Below are 14,532 nucleotides of genomic sequence, written 5' to 3'. Positions count from 1 at the left end.
AAAAAAAAAGGTTGAGAAGTTAGAGGGTTGGTATGTTCTGGGGTTGTTAACCAATGTCATAAAACAACATGTGTACTTCTGTTTCATGAGAAACTATTTGTTCTTTAAGCCTTCACCTGAAGTACAATAAAAAAAAAATAAATAAGAAAGAGCTACTACTGATATATATGCAATAACATGGATGCATATCAAAGGCATTATGTTAAGTGAAAAGAGCTAAACACAAAAGATTACCACTGTATGATCCCATGTATATGACACTCTCGAAAAGACAAATTTATAGTGACAGAAAGCAGATTAGTGTTTTCCAGGGGCAGGGGTGGGAACTAACTGGAGAGGGAAAATGCGGGAGTTTTATGGAGTGATAGAAATATTCTATATCATAATTATGACATTGGTTACATTACATAATTTGTTAAAACTCACCGAATTATACACTTAAAATTGGTGAATCTTGTTGTATGTAAATTATACCAGATAACGCTGATAAAAAATAAAATCCTAGAACTATTAAAAGGATATACAATCAATTTTATAAAACAAAATAATACATAAAAAGGATAGTATAACATGATTACAAAAAAAAAAATCTCATTTCTGTCCAGTTGATTCCAACCCATAGTGACCTTATAGGACAGAGTAGAACTGCCCCATAGGGTTTACAAGGAGTGGCTAGTGGATTCGAACTGCCGAACTTTTGGTTTGCAGCTGAGCTCTTAACCACTGTGCTACCAGGGCTCCACAACATGATTAGGTGGGGTTTACCTAGCAATGCAACACTCATTTAACATGAAAATCATTTGATCTAAATTCACCACATTAACAGATTAAACAGTAAAATCATATGATCATTTTAATAGGTCAGTGATTCTTTTTGTCCTCTAGGGGACATCCAACAATGTCTGGAGACATTTTTGGTTGTGACAACAGGGAGGAGGAGGTGCTACTGGCAGCTAGTGGGTAGAAACCAGGAATGCCATTAAAAACTCTACAATGTACACACAGAACAGTCCTCAGTTGAGAACCACTGCTCTATATTCTACTTTTTCCACTCAATACTATGTTTGTGATAGCTATACATGTTGTTATAAGGCACATACATCTGGTATATTGCTTCTTGCTCCATAATACCTCATAGTAAGCATTCCCTATATATTTCTTATTCATCACCCTGGTGATAAACACCTAAGTTTCTTCTAACAACACTCCACCACACACAAAACTGCCCTGCAAATCAATAGGTCCTGCTCCCTCATGGACCTCTGTGAGAATTTCTCTGGAGTATATATTCAGGAATGAAACTGCTAGGTCATATACACGCTTAATTTTGATAAACACTGTCCAGTTACTTTCTGGAAAGGCTGAGCCAGTTTACATACCATGGAGAAAAGAGTTAACATAGCAGGCCTGGGACTACTACCCTTAAAAAGGCCTGCTTGCAAAGTTGCCCCTTGGCTGGCATCTGGGAACTTGGGTTTTGAGAGGGTTCCCTATATTCCCTCATAATAATGGCCCACTGTGCCTAAACTATTTGTATAAACAATGTGCTTTCTATTAAACATTTTCTTTCCTTCTGGGAGTCTGGAATTTTGGTATGTGCTAGGCAGAGGGTGCCTACAAAAAAGCCTTAGGTACTGATTCTGTAATGAGTAGTCAACATGTGTTGTCACAAGCTGTTGCTGGGGGAATTAAGTGCATCCTTCTTGACTCCACTGGGAGAGGACTCTTAGAAGCTTGTGCCTATTTTCCTCCAGACTTTGCACATTGTGCTTTTTCATTGTATTATTTTTGCTTTGTATCCTTTCACTATAATAAATCACAGCCAACTACATGCTGGATCCTATGAGTACTCCTAGTGAATCATCGAACCTGGAGATGGCCTTAAGGACCCCCTGACACATATTCCCATAACCAAAGCAGGAGAATTTCCAGGAATGCTTATTTTTAGCTGCACACTTTTGTCACTTGAATTTTGTATTGTGTACATGTATTACCTATTTAAAATAAATACTTCATAGAAAGGGAGACAATAGGTATCAAAGCAAATAGGTCACCTGTGAATGAGACCTGAAAGATGTTAGAGAACCATAAAGGTCATGCAGTAAAACCTTCTCATATTCTAGATGAGCAAATTGAAGCCCAAGGAGGATAAGAGGCTTGCTCTAAGTTACCCAGAAAGTCAGTTACAAATGCAGTATTCAAATTCTCACACTTCTATTTCTAAGTAATCATTCCTCTAAGTCACAAGGCCACTTTTCCTACACTTGTCACTTCCACCACCCCAGTACTCTCCCTTAAAGACCTTCAGGGGACCATTTTCCTGTTGACTATACCAAAAACAAAACCAAAACCAAACCCATTGTTGTCAGTCAATTCCAACTCATAGTGATCCTACAGGACAGAGTAGAACTTCCCCATAGGGTTTCAAGAGCTGCTGGTGGATTTGGAACTGCCAACCTTTTGGTTAACAGCCAAGCTCTTAACCACTGTGCCACCAGGGCTCCTGCTGACTACAGTCCATCTTATTTCTCAGATTCCTCAATTCTCCATGCAGAAAATATGTTCAGTGTCCCTAGCAAAACACTGGGTCCTATGATAACCAAACCCAATCCTATTGGTAACTGTTTGGAAGGAGAAGGGAGGTGAATGGCAAAAAGAGTCTCAGGACAAATCTCAACACCTTTGCAAGTCTTCATACCTTGTCAAGGAGGTCAAAGTCAAGGTCAGAGAGTAAACCATCTCCCACTGCAGGACAAAGAAGCTGAGCAGGACCAGACAGCTGAGACCTTCCTTCTAATGCTTCCTAACCTCCCTTAGACCCCTTCCCAAATGGGGAAGGCACTTACATGCTCCAGGAAACAGGGTCCTATCTCGCTGAGATGGGGGTCATCATTGTTGTACTGTTTCTCCAGGTCTCTCACGAAGCCCATCTGAAACCTGTAGATGTCTTCAATGTTCCCAAAGATCACCTTCAATTGCTCATCGCTGAACATGTCTCTCCTCTTTCGACACTGTTTCAGGTAACCCTGTAGACAAAGGAAAAGCCCAGGCTGAGGATTTCCCCCACTCCCACTTCCAGAGGAGTTTACCACTTCTTAAGCATTTGGGAGCCTCATTTCAGTTCCATGAGGTAGGCAGGGGAAAATCATTTCCACTTTCCATACAAAGAAATTGAAGTTTAGAGAAGGAAGTCATTCTACCAGTGAGTAATTCAGATCACCCTGTGAGTAATAAGGAAAGCTATACAGTCAGCAAAGGTGTTCAATTCTAGAGTGTAGGGCTTTGCCCACCTTTCTCTCCAACAAAGACCCCAAAAGTCATAGGGCCCTTTTCTAGAAGCTGATTGAGCACACATATTTTCGCTTGTCTTAGTAGCTGGATCTGTTCACATCTCTAAAGTGCTGTTCCTTTAAAGGACCAAATCAAAAGGTCTTAATAACAATTGACAACAATTTGGCAACAGAGGCTGGGGCAGGAAAATTTCCCAAAAGGGAACAGGAACTGACAAAACCAAACCATTTATTAAAGTGAATGCCTTAGCTATCTAAGGCAGCTGGCCAAGAGAGATCATTTGCAGAGCCATCAAGCTCACAAGTGCCTAGACATGGTGTTTTTAATAGGATAGGTGCTCAGGACATATTTGTGAATAAATGGATGAATTAATAGACTAGTCATTGGTGACTATAGCCTTCAGTATGGATTACGCCTCAACATAAAGAAAACAAAAATCCTCACAACTGGACCAATAAGCAACATCATGATAAATGGAGAAAATACTGAAGTTGTCAAGGATTTCATTTTACTTGGATCCACAATCAACGCCCATGGAAGCAGCAGTCAGGAAATCAAACGATGTACTACACTGGATAAATCTGCCGCAAAAGACCTCTTGAAAGTGTTAAAAGCAAAGATGTCACTTTGAGGACTAAGGTGAACCTGACCCAAGCCATGATGTTTTCAATTGCCTCATATGCATGACAAAGATGGACAGTGAATAACGAAGACTGAAGAAGAATTGATACCTTTGATTTCTGGTGTTGGTGAAGAATATTGAATATAGCATGGACTGCCAAAAGAATGAACAAGTCTTGGAAGAAGTACAACCAGAATGCTCCTTGGAAGCGAGGTTGGTGAGACTTTGTCTCACGTACTTTGGACATGTTATCAGTAGGGACCGGTCCCTGCAGAAGGACATCATGCTTGGTAAAGTAGAGGGTCAGTGAAAGAGAGGAAGACCTTCGACAAGATGGATTGACACAGTGGCTTCCAACAATGGGCTTAAACTTAGCAACGATTGTGAGAATGGCGCAGGACTGGGCAGTGTTTTGTTCTGTTGTACATAGGGTCACTGAGTTGGAATTGACTCAGCAGCACCTAATAACAACGTCTTTGATGAAAGGGAGGAGTCTTTGAAGATGTTATCAATTAACACGAGATCATAATGGAGTAGGGTGGGTCCCAATCCTATGACTGGTGCCTTTATGAAAGAGAAGACAAGACACAGAAAGACACAGAGGGAAGGTGACCACAGAAGCAGAGTTGGAGTTTTGCTGCAACTGCAAGCCAAGAAATGCCTGGGTCTACCAGAATCTGGGAGTGACAAGAAAGGATCTTCCTCTAAAGACTTGAGAGACAGGATGGCCTTGCTGACACCCTGAATTTGGACTCCTAGCCTCCAGAATCGTGAGACAATAAATTTCCATTCTTATAAGCCACCCACTTTCAGGTATTTTGTTACAGCCACCATAGAAAACTAATACAGTTTCTTGGTCTGACAGAACACTGAGATGACATGACCAGATTCAGGGATCACTGCAAGTCAGGGCAAAAAAAGCCACAATCTAAACTGGGTCTTCCATTCTGAACTTAGTTGCGTGGATTTTTAACTAATAGCTACTGCCTTCATTTGAAATCATAAGCACATGAAAATGTTCTTGGTGAGAATGAATTATGGTCACTCCCTGTTATGGACTGAATTGTGTACCCCAAAAAATATATGTTGGAATTCTAACCCCTATACCTGTGGATGTACTCCTATTTGGAAATAGGGCTTTCCCTGTTATATTAATGAAATATCAGTGTGAGGTGTGTCCTAAACTTAATCATTTCTGAGTTACATGGAGCAGCAGAGACACAGAGACAAGCAAGCACCAACAAGGGGAAGATAGATGCCATGTGAAGATCACCAAGAAACCAAGGAACACTGGGGCTACAGGAATCAGAGACAAAGATCCTCTCTCAAAGCTGACAGAGAGGGAGCCTTCCCCTATAGCCAATGCCCTGAATTCAGACTTCTAGCCTCGGAAACCGTGAGAAAATAAATTTATGTTCTTCAAAGCCACCCACCTGTGGTATTTGTTACAGCAGCAGTAGGACACTAAGTCATACCCTTTCATCTAAAATCTGAGTGTGATTTTCTTAACACCTTTCTTAAGTGTTGAGCCCTAATGAGGAGTGTTGCAGTGACTGCACTTCTGGCCTTAACCTTCCTCCCACTTTGTCTCTCCTAGCATACCTGCCACTTAGGTCATCTGGGCATTCTTCAGAAAGATCCTCATCCCTGGCTTCAATGCCCATCACCAATATCTACCAAAATCTCACTTTCCTTATCTCTTCCCACCCTCCAATCTGCCGTTAATTAGTAGGTATCCTTCAACAGTTGGCGAATTAATAGATAGAGCCTGTGTGGTCATCTATTCAACCAATGGTTGCTGCTCTCATTGACTGACATCCTCAAGGTTTCCTGTATTCTTTTACATTCAACTTTTGACTAGAAAGAAAGATACCCTCTATTATCAGAATATCTTTTTGGCTTCATTCCCTTTACTGACGTAGCTCCCAAAAATTTGCCTCCCCAGAAAGCTTTCCATTCCTTGACTAATAAGGAGAGAGGCACTAAAGTCCTATAGGCCCCTCCTTGTCTAATATGTAACTCTCAGGACCTGGCTTGTCTGTCTGCCTCTCTCTTTCTCACCTTACCACCTTTTGAAGTGTATTAGCTAAAGTGGAGCAAAGAGAGCAGTAAGTATATCATCTGGCAGGAACTTTTCCATCTCAGCATTAAACAGAGGAACAGAAGCTTCTTCAGCCCTGCTTCCATTTTTATTCCCTAAGGTGTGCCTGAAGCACTGCTGGAAAAAAATCAGTAAGAACGTCACATCAACATGTCACTTCTGGATAAGCTGTATGTACTGGTGAATGACCACATTTGGAGACAGAAGAGGACACCTTGGACAGCTCATTCAGCCCCTGGGAAGCCAGTTCAGGAAACATTAGTCATATTCACTGCTCTCATTTGAAAGTTCTCAGGGACGGAACCAATTACCATCAAATCACCAAAGTGTAGCAAGGATGCTAGAACTCAACATTATCATGAAAAAGAAGAAAGAAGTTCTGGAAAAGAGAAACAGATGGAGATATCACTGCATTCCCCAAATACTCCATGCATTGTTCATGTCAAGTAAATAATTTTCTATTAGGTCATATATGTTGTAACAAGAGAACATAAAGCTATATATTAGGAAGAATGTAACTGCCTATAGGATGGTGGGATCCTAGAGTGTTTTGCTAATTAAAAGTTATTCTTTCCCTAAAGTTGTTGTTAGATTTAATATATTCTGGTACATTTAGCTTGATGGAATATTATATAGTCATTAAAAATTATGATTAGGAAGACTGCGTAGAAATATGGAAAAGTGTTTATGATATGTTAAAAGCAGAATACAAAATGGCATATCATCCTGAGTACAACTCTGTAAATACATCCACTCCTCACTTATTGACATAGTTAGGTTCCAAAGACCAGGTCATTTTGCAAAAATCGGTATTATATGAAAATGGAGGATGACCATATCAAATCACAAAATGGAGGATGACTACATCATTATACAACTGCCAAATTACATCATTACAAAACTACCAAATCACATCATTACATAACTGCCCAACCACTGAGAATCATGCCCTAGCCAAGTTGACACACAACCTTAACTACCACAGTGAGCATTACTCTCACCTTGCACCTTGGTGTTTGTTACTGCCAGACATAAGTTGTTAATGTACAAATAGTTTAGTAGATTTTTTACTATTGTCATAAATGCACAATGTCGGATAACAAGATAGTGGATAAGTGAGGAGTAGGTGTACGTATATATACATACGTACAGACAGATTTGAAGGGATTATGCAAAAGTGCAGACAGTTGTGTTGTACTTGGTGGATTCTGGTTGATTTTGTCCTATTTTTAAACTTCCTTTAATGCTTTTTTTAATTGATTTTATGATTAAAAATGGGAAAAAGTCTTTGCCAGAGTGCCAAGAAAAAGAAAGACAGATAAAAGAAGGCTGCCTTGAGTGCAATATAATCAAGGAAAGGGGGGAATTCAATATCTTTGAGATCTTCTCCAGCCCTAGTGTTTAAGATACATGACTTACTGAAGTGATTACAAGTAACAGAAAATTCCCTTATCAAGGAAATAAGGGATGAAACATAAGAATATGGGAGCAGTCATAGTACTCATCAGCCCGTACACCATACAACTGCTGAGGCTTCTAGGGGAAAAATGGTCAGGAGAGATGACTGGTTCCCTAGATCTTGCTTTTATTTTTCAACCCCTTTTCGTGGCTGCCCTGAAGACTATCAATTCCACAGAATAGATTAACAGTAGCTTGGCTTAGGGGTAAATCAATACTTGTCTCTTCTTATTCACTCATTTTTGAAGATATGTAAGTTTAAGATGAGCTGGCAGTGGAATGCGACTACCATAAAACCTAATGTCATTTTAAGTTGGGGAAAACTAAGAAATGGATTGAGGGCTAGAATGAGGGAGGTGATAGGAAAGTAGTTATACCTCTGCAGGAGAGCAGCATTCAATTCTGAGGCCCTCTGTTTTCAGGGGAACACCAAGAAAAGGGCACAGAGTGAAATGAGTAGGGTCGGGAGGAGTTGAAAGGCAGTACCATGTGGAATGGGTAAAGGAGTCATGGCTGTTTGCCCTGGAGAAGAGAAGGCTCAGGGAGCTTCTGAAGGTCTGTCACATAGCAGAGTGGGCAGAAGGAGTCCTGTGGCTCTTACTGTCAGGCATGCTTCAAACACCTTCTGACCTATCTGAATGGGAAGAGAGAATAAATATGACATCAGGTGTGAGCTGACTCACCAGAGCCTCACCTCTGCCTTCTAGGAGTAGGTGGGCATGGGTGAGAAGGCAGGCCAGAGAAGTTAAAAGTACTGTGGGAGTTATCAAATCAGTAGCAATCAGCATGAATCAGCCCTGACATTGCCATGCTAATAGACAAAGAAGGATGCCTATCCATTTTACTCTGTTCTTAAATCTACAAGAGTTTAAGATGGGTAATGCACTGACCTAGAAGTAGTGTCCTGATAGGGGATACAAACCATACCCAAGACCTCCAGGAAAGATCCCAAAAACCACTGGGAAGTAGGATGGACCAAGGAGCCTCTGGATCACCTAGAGTTTGAGAAACCCTTTAAAGGAAGGGCCCTCACAAGTCTGGACCTTAGTATCCTCATCTCTAAAATAAAGACAACAGAAAAGATTTCCAAGGCCCCTTTGAGCTCTGACTTCCTAGGGATTCCATACTTTTTTTTTTTTGCCTGGAAGCCTGAGGCTTGACAGGACACCTGATAATCATCTTGAAGATGATTTTAAGAAGTTAGGTGTTGATGAATATGGTTGTCTTGTTCACAGCTGTATTCCAGAGTTTAATTCAGTGCCTGGCATATAATTGCTGCTCAATAAATATTACTCAATAAACGAAAAATGACTAGCTCTTCCTATGCTAATGATGACAAAAGGTAAATTAGAAACAGAATGTTTAAATTGGTGGTTTTCTTTTCTTTTTTCCCTTTTTGGGCCAGGGAAGCTTTTATTCAAATGAAATAAAACCAATAAAAAGGAAAACAAGAGAAGAATAACAGGAAAAAGACATTTGCAACATAGAAAACTGACAAGGGGTTAAGAGCTGGAATATACGAGAAACTTCTGTAAATAAGCAAGAAAAATATAAGAAACTATGGGAAAACAGGCAAACGTTGGAACAGGGCCTGGAGTGTTCTGGCTAGTATGGACAGGTAGGGTCTAAGACAGCCAGAAACTCTGGGGCTGGTCACTTCAGGCGGACAAGCTGCCTCATCCTTTTACCCTAGTGCGCTATACAAATATCACCATTTTCTACAATGTACTATCATTTTCTATGTGTGTCAAAATGTGATAACAGCTGGTAAGTACCAGGATAGGCAATTCACAGAAGGGAGACCCAAATAGTTAATAAGTTTGAAAACTTAAACATACTAAATGGAAATGACTTAAAGCTACAGCATGATAAACTTGAGTAGACCTAAGAAATAATTTCTTGATGGTGAGAGGTATGAGACACTGACACAAATTTCTGTGACAAGCTAGGCCAGCTTCTACGGGGCATTTGAGGACAGACTTTATTTCACAAGTATGGGATGACTGATGTTATCTTTCTGAAGACAGGCAGACAAGACAGTTTTATAATGCATATTTAGCTTTGCTTGCCCTGTGCCTCAGTTTCCTTGGTTGCAATGTGAGTCCAAAGGTTACAAGAAGTAATATCATGAATTACTGGTCAAGGTGACCTAGAAATAAGCTGAGGCTCTTTTATACCACTGTCTGGGTTTAGAAAGAATGTGATCTTCTGCAGATAACTCATAAAAAAAAGATTTTTTCTATTACTAACCTCACTGAATATCTTTGATAAAATCACTTTATTGCCTAGTTCCTCATTTGTAAAATGAGGGTATTGTGACATAATCCTATAAAACATGTTCTGCTTCCAGGAATGGGAAAAAAAAAGTTTTAATAGATGGTGTCTTTTTTTTTTTTCTATACTTAATACCAATTGCCATCGAGTCAGTTCCGACTCATAGCGACCCTATAGGACAGAGTAGAACTTCCCCATAGGGTTTCTAAGGAGCGGCTGGTGGATGCCAACTTCCAACCTTTTGGTTATCAACTTAGCTCTTAACCACTGCACCACCAGGGCTCCATATTTAATATAGTGTCCCTCATTCCCCCTTTAACAAATTCAAGAGGGAGAAGTGTTTAGAGCTCTCACATAATCTACAGAAACAGCAGATTTTGCCATGTTAACACATTAGTGCCTGAGTAAGAATGTGAGTCCATGGGTAGCAAGGAGGAAGAGGGAGAAAATGCAGAAGTAATCTGCCCCACTACCATAGCTTTCTTTCATGATGTCATATCTAGATCTTATAGAACCAGAGAAAGAACCAGACAGCACTTATAGAGCAGCTCTTCAAACCTGCTCATTTTAGAGATAGGGAACGAATGTCAGAATGGAAAAGACTCAACAGTCAGTGACCAAGGTAGGACCTGAACCCGGGACTCCCAATTCTGAGTGCAGTGTTCTTTCTGACAAGCCACACTGCTCCTCACAACTTTTAGTTTAGAGGTGATACAACCCTGGGCTAGAATAGTGTCTTCTGGCCCAACTAGACACAGCCTTCTCCACCCTTCTTTTGCTCTACTAAACTTTCCTTTGACATCTGACATGGAAGGGTTGGAGAAACAGATATTCCAATTTAAACCTTTAACTTCAGCGCCAAGAATGGTTGAAAAATAAGGACCCAACAGATCATCAACAAGAGCATTGCTAGTCTCAACTGGCATAACATAGTTTATAAAGAAATTGTTCTACATTTTACTTTGGTGAGGAGAGTCTGCGGTCTTACAGGCATATGAGCAGCCATCTAAGATACTCTATTGGTTTCACCCCTTCAGGAGCAAGGGAAAATGAAGAAAACTAAAGACACAGGGGAAAGATTAGTCCAAATGACTAATAGACCACAACTACCACGGCCTCCACCAGACTTAGTTCAGTACAACTAGATGGTGCTCAGCTACTACCACTGACTGCTCTGACAGGCATCACAACAGAGGGTCCTGGACAGAGCTGGAGAAAAGTATAGAAAAAAATTCTAACTCATAAAAAGACCAGACTTACTGGCCTGACAGAGGCTGGAGAAACTCCAAGAGTACGGCCCCTGGACACCCTTTTAGCTCAGTAATGAAGTCACTCCGGAGGTTCACCTTTTAGCCAAAGATTAGACAGGCCCATAAGGCAAAACAAGACTAAAGAGGCACACCAGCTCAGGGGCAAGGACTAGAAGGCAGGACAAACAGGAAACCCAAGGTCAAGAAGGGAGAGTGCTGACATGTCATGGGGTTTTTAACCAATGTCATAAAACAATAAATGTACTAACTGTTTAATGAGAAGCTAGTTTGTTCTGTAAACCTTCATCTAAAGTACAATAGGAAAAAAAAAAGAGCTTTGCTAGAGTTGGCTGGATTGGGCAAATCTTCAAGCAGGTCACAGTACTCTCCTTTCTGGAAAGATGAATCCTTCTCTTGCTTTCCTGAGCCTGTGTCCTGTAGGAAGAGATCAAAATACTTGGGAGTTGGGTACAGAAGATCCTTCCAAGACTAAAGGACTCCCACTGGGCCAATGCCTGGGAACTCTGGGCAAGTAATTTTGCCTCTTAGAGATTTAGTCTATTGATCTAAAAAACTGAAATAACAATAACAACCTTGCCCTGTCTGAAGATCAAATGGGATAAAATGTGAATGTATTTTGCCAATCAAAGTACTACGCGCATGTGAGCAATCATATTTAATTCCAACTTTCAACAATATTTATTGAGCACCTATTATGTGCCAGGTACTATGCTAGGTGTTGGGGATATATCAGTAAACCAAAAGACGAAAAACCCTGCCCCTCATGGAATTTACATTCTAGCAAGGGAGATAGATAATAAACAAAATAAGTAAAATATATAATATGTCAGATAGCAATGAGGGTAATGGAAATAAATAAAGCAGGAAACGTAGAGTGGGAGTGAAAAGTTACAATTTTAAATAGGATGGTCAGAGAAAGTATCAAGGCTAGGTGATATTTTACTAAATACTTGAAGTAGGTAAGAAAGGGAACCATTTAGACATCTGGAAGAAGAGGGCTTAAGGTAGAGAGAATAGCTCTGAGAGGGAAGCATGTCTGGCATGTTTAAGGAAAAGCAAGAGGCCAGTGTGGCTGCAGTAGTGAGAGCAAGGGAGAAAGAAGCAGAAGTGAAGTCAGAGATAAAGAGTGGGTGATAACACAGGGCCGTTGAAGTAATAATAAGAACTCTTGCTCTTCCTCAGGAGGAAATGGTAAGCCACTGAAGGGTTTTAAGCAGAGGAGTGACATGACCTAACTCAGGTCTTAACAACATCTCTCGTCTGCCGTGTGGAGAACAGACTACTTCTATTACAAACCCTATGACATTATAAGACAACTATCATTTTCATTTCAGAACAGTGCTCCTCAAACTTTATTATGTATTGTAAGTTACATGGAAACTTTGTTAAAATATAGATACAGATTCAGTAGGTCTAGAGTAGTGCCCAAGTATTTATATTTCTAACAAGTTCCCAGGTGATGCAGACACTTCTAGTCTAGGGGACTACACATTAAGTGTAGGAGTCCTGCCCAGGGCCTGGCATGGAGCAGAATTCCACTAAATGTTTGCTGAATGATTGACATGTCAGTGGTTAGATGCCCAATGCCACATAGGGGCATTTACTAAATTTTAATTTGACTTGTGATATTATTACTTAGTCCCTAAGATTATGGTAAGGACCCTGAGTCTTATTTAATACTCATTTCAAGTATTTAAGGCTTGTTCCAAATAGACTAGAGTTCTTAGAGACAAGTTATCTTTAAATCACCTAGAAAAGGTAGTCAATAAAGATAATTGACTACATACTTTTCTCAATGTCTTATCAAAACTGCCATCAAAAATATAAGTAATAATTATAATTATATATAATACATTATAATATAGAATTATAAGATTTAATAGTCATTAACTAATAGCTTTAGATAAAGAATCAGGTTTGATTTATAAAAAAGCAAGTTAAATGTGTTCTCCAGAAGTCACTTCTGCTACACACTAGCAAAAAAACAAGAGCGTTTAGGCCTTTTCATCAGCACAATCATTCATGTAGTAGGTAGGATGAAACTACCTTCAGCTTGGAAGCCTTCCATTCCCCTCTCTTCCCTACATAAATCTACCTGTTTTTGCCCAAGAGGATTCTAGGGCCTGCTCAAATTACCTGCCAGCCCTTGATGATACACAGGGTTAGAGAAGTTATCACAGGACTAAGGCAAAAACAAACAAAAGCAAAACCAGAGAACCTAACAGAACACGAAAAGAAGACATATATTTTCACAGTTCAATAAAGTATAAATGCTTCTGTCCATAAAAAATTGAGTTTATGATAACAATTAGAAAAATATAAGCAACCAGCAAAAGTGAATTGGCTCAATAAATTTACACATCATGTAGCCAAATATAGCCAGATACCTATTAGACTTATGTAGATCCATTTTTATTGAAATAGAAAAGATGTCCATCCTATAGTGCTAGGAGAAAAGTGTTACAGTACAATTCCATTTTATTAAAACTATATTTATACATATATACGCATAGAAAAAAGAAGTCAGCTACATAAGTGGTTTTTACTGGTTTGTGGGATTATGGGTAATTATTTTCTTACGTGCATGTTATTTTTCTAAAATGAACATGGATTAGTTGTATAAGAAATAATTAATGTAATCAATGTCACTGAATTATACATGTAGAAATTGTTGAATTAGTGTATGCTTTGCTGTGTATATTTCACCAAAAATAAAATAATTATTTTAAAATAAATAAATAATTAACAGTTCAAACAGTCTCCTTTCCTTTCCCTTTTTTTTTTTAACGGACATTAAGAGTACTTCACATCAACTGAATAAATCAAATATATTCAGCTAAGATTTTTTCAAAGAAATGAAAACAAAGCATTTAAACTCTAAAAAAAATTATTTTCTCCATTTCCCACTGCTTTTCCCTTACTGCTTAGTAAAATGTCCTTTGAAAATGCCAACTTGTTCCTGCTGAGCTCAACGCAAATTGAGGAAAAGGGCTCTCACCCTCACTTAGAACAGAGAGATGGAAGGGATGGGGGTAGGGAATGGGGAGCCACAGCTCCTAGGAAGGTAAAAGGACATATTGAAGGAGCTGAAGTTTGTGCACCCAGCTTTTGCCTCTTTTGGATTCCTCTCCCCAAGATCTTTTCTGCTTACAGTCGAAACCAGTGTTTCTCCAAGTGAGGCAGGAGGACCAGCAGCAATAGCATCACCAGGGACGCCTGTTAAACTTAGAGATGCCTGTGCCATACCCTAGACAGATGTGATAAATATCTTGTGGGGGAGAGATGCAGAGGAGCTGGGATCTTCATGCTTAACAAGCTCCCAGAGGGACTCTGGTGCACATTCAAGTTTTCGAACCACTAGCTTAGAAGGAGATGTGATTTGCTTTAATGAGGGAGGTCAGGTCCTCACATGGGGTGTGGAGATAGAGGTGGAGAATCAGGGGAGGGATTGAGAGAGAGAATGAGAGAGAAACAGACAGAAAGAGAAAGAAAAGGAGAGAATCAGACAAATACAA

At 39.7% G+C, this 14,532-nt stretch overlaps 1 protein-coding gene across 1 annotated transcript in view; it reads right to left on the bottom strand.

Moving 5' to 3' along the window:
• The window catches only part of ARHGEF9 (Cdc42 guanine nucleotide exchange factor 9), a 120,390-nt gene that overhangs the window by 73,075 nt on the left and 32,783 nt on the right, over window positions 1-14,532 (bottom strand). The window contains exon 4 of the mRNA XM_023736095.1: window positions 2,847-3,026. Within this exon, the coding sequence (XP_023591863.1) occupies window positions 2,847-3,026 (180 nt within the window). The remainder of the gene's footprint in view (window positions 1-2,846; window positions 3,027-14,532) is intronic.

The sequence above is a fragment of the Trichechus manatus genome, unplaced genomic scaffold (assembly GCF_000243295.1).
Source record: "Trichechus manatus latirostris isolate Lorelei unplaced genomic scaffold, TriManLat1.0 scaffold00086, whole genome shotgun sequence".
NCBI classification, from domain to species: Eukaryota; Metazoa; Chordata; class Mammalia; order Sirenia; family Trichechidae; genus Trichechus; species Trichechus manatus.
Note: the sequence above shows the minus strand (reverse complement) of the source record. Positions and strands in the feature narration are given on the sequence as shown.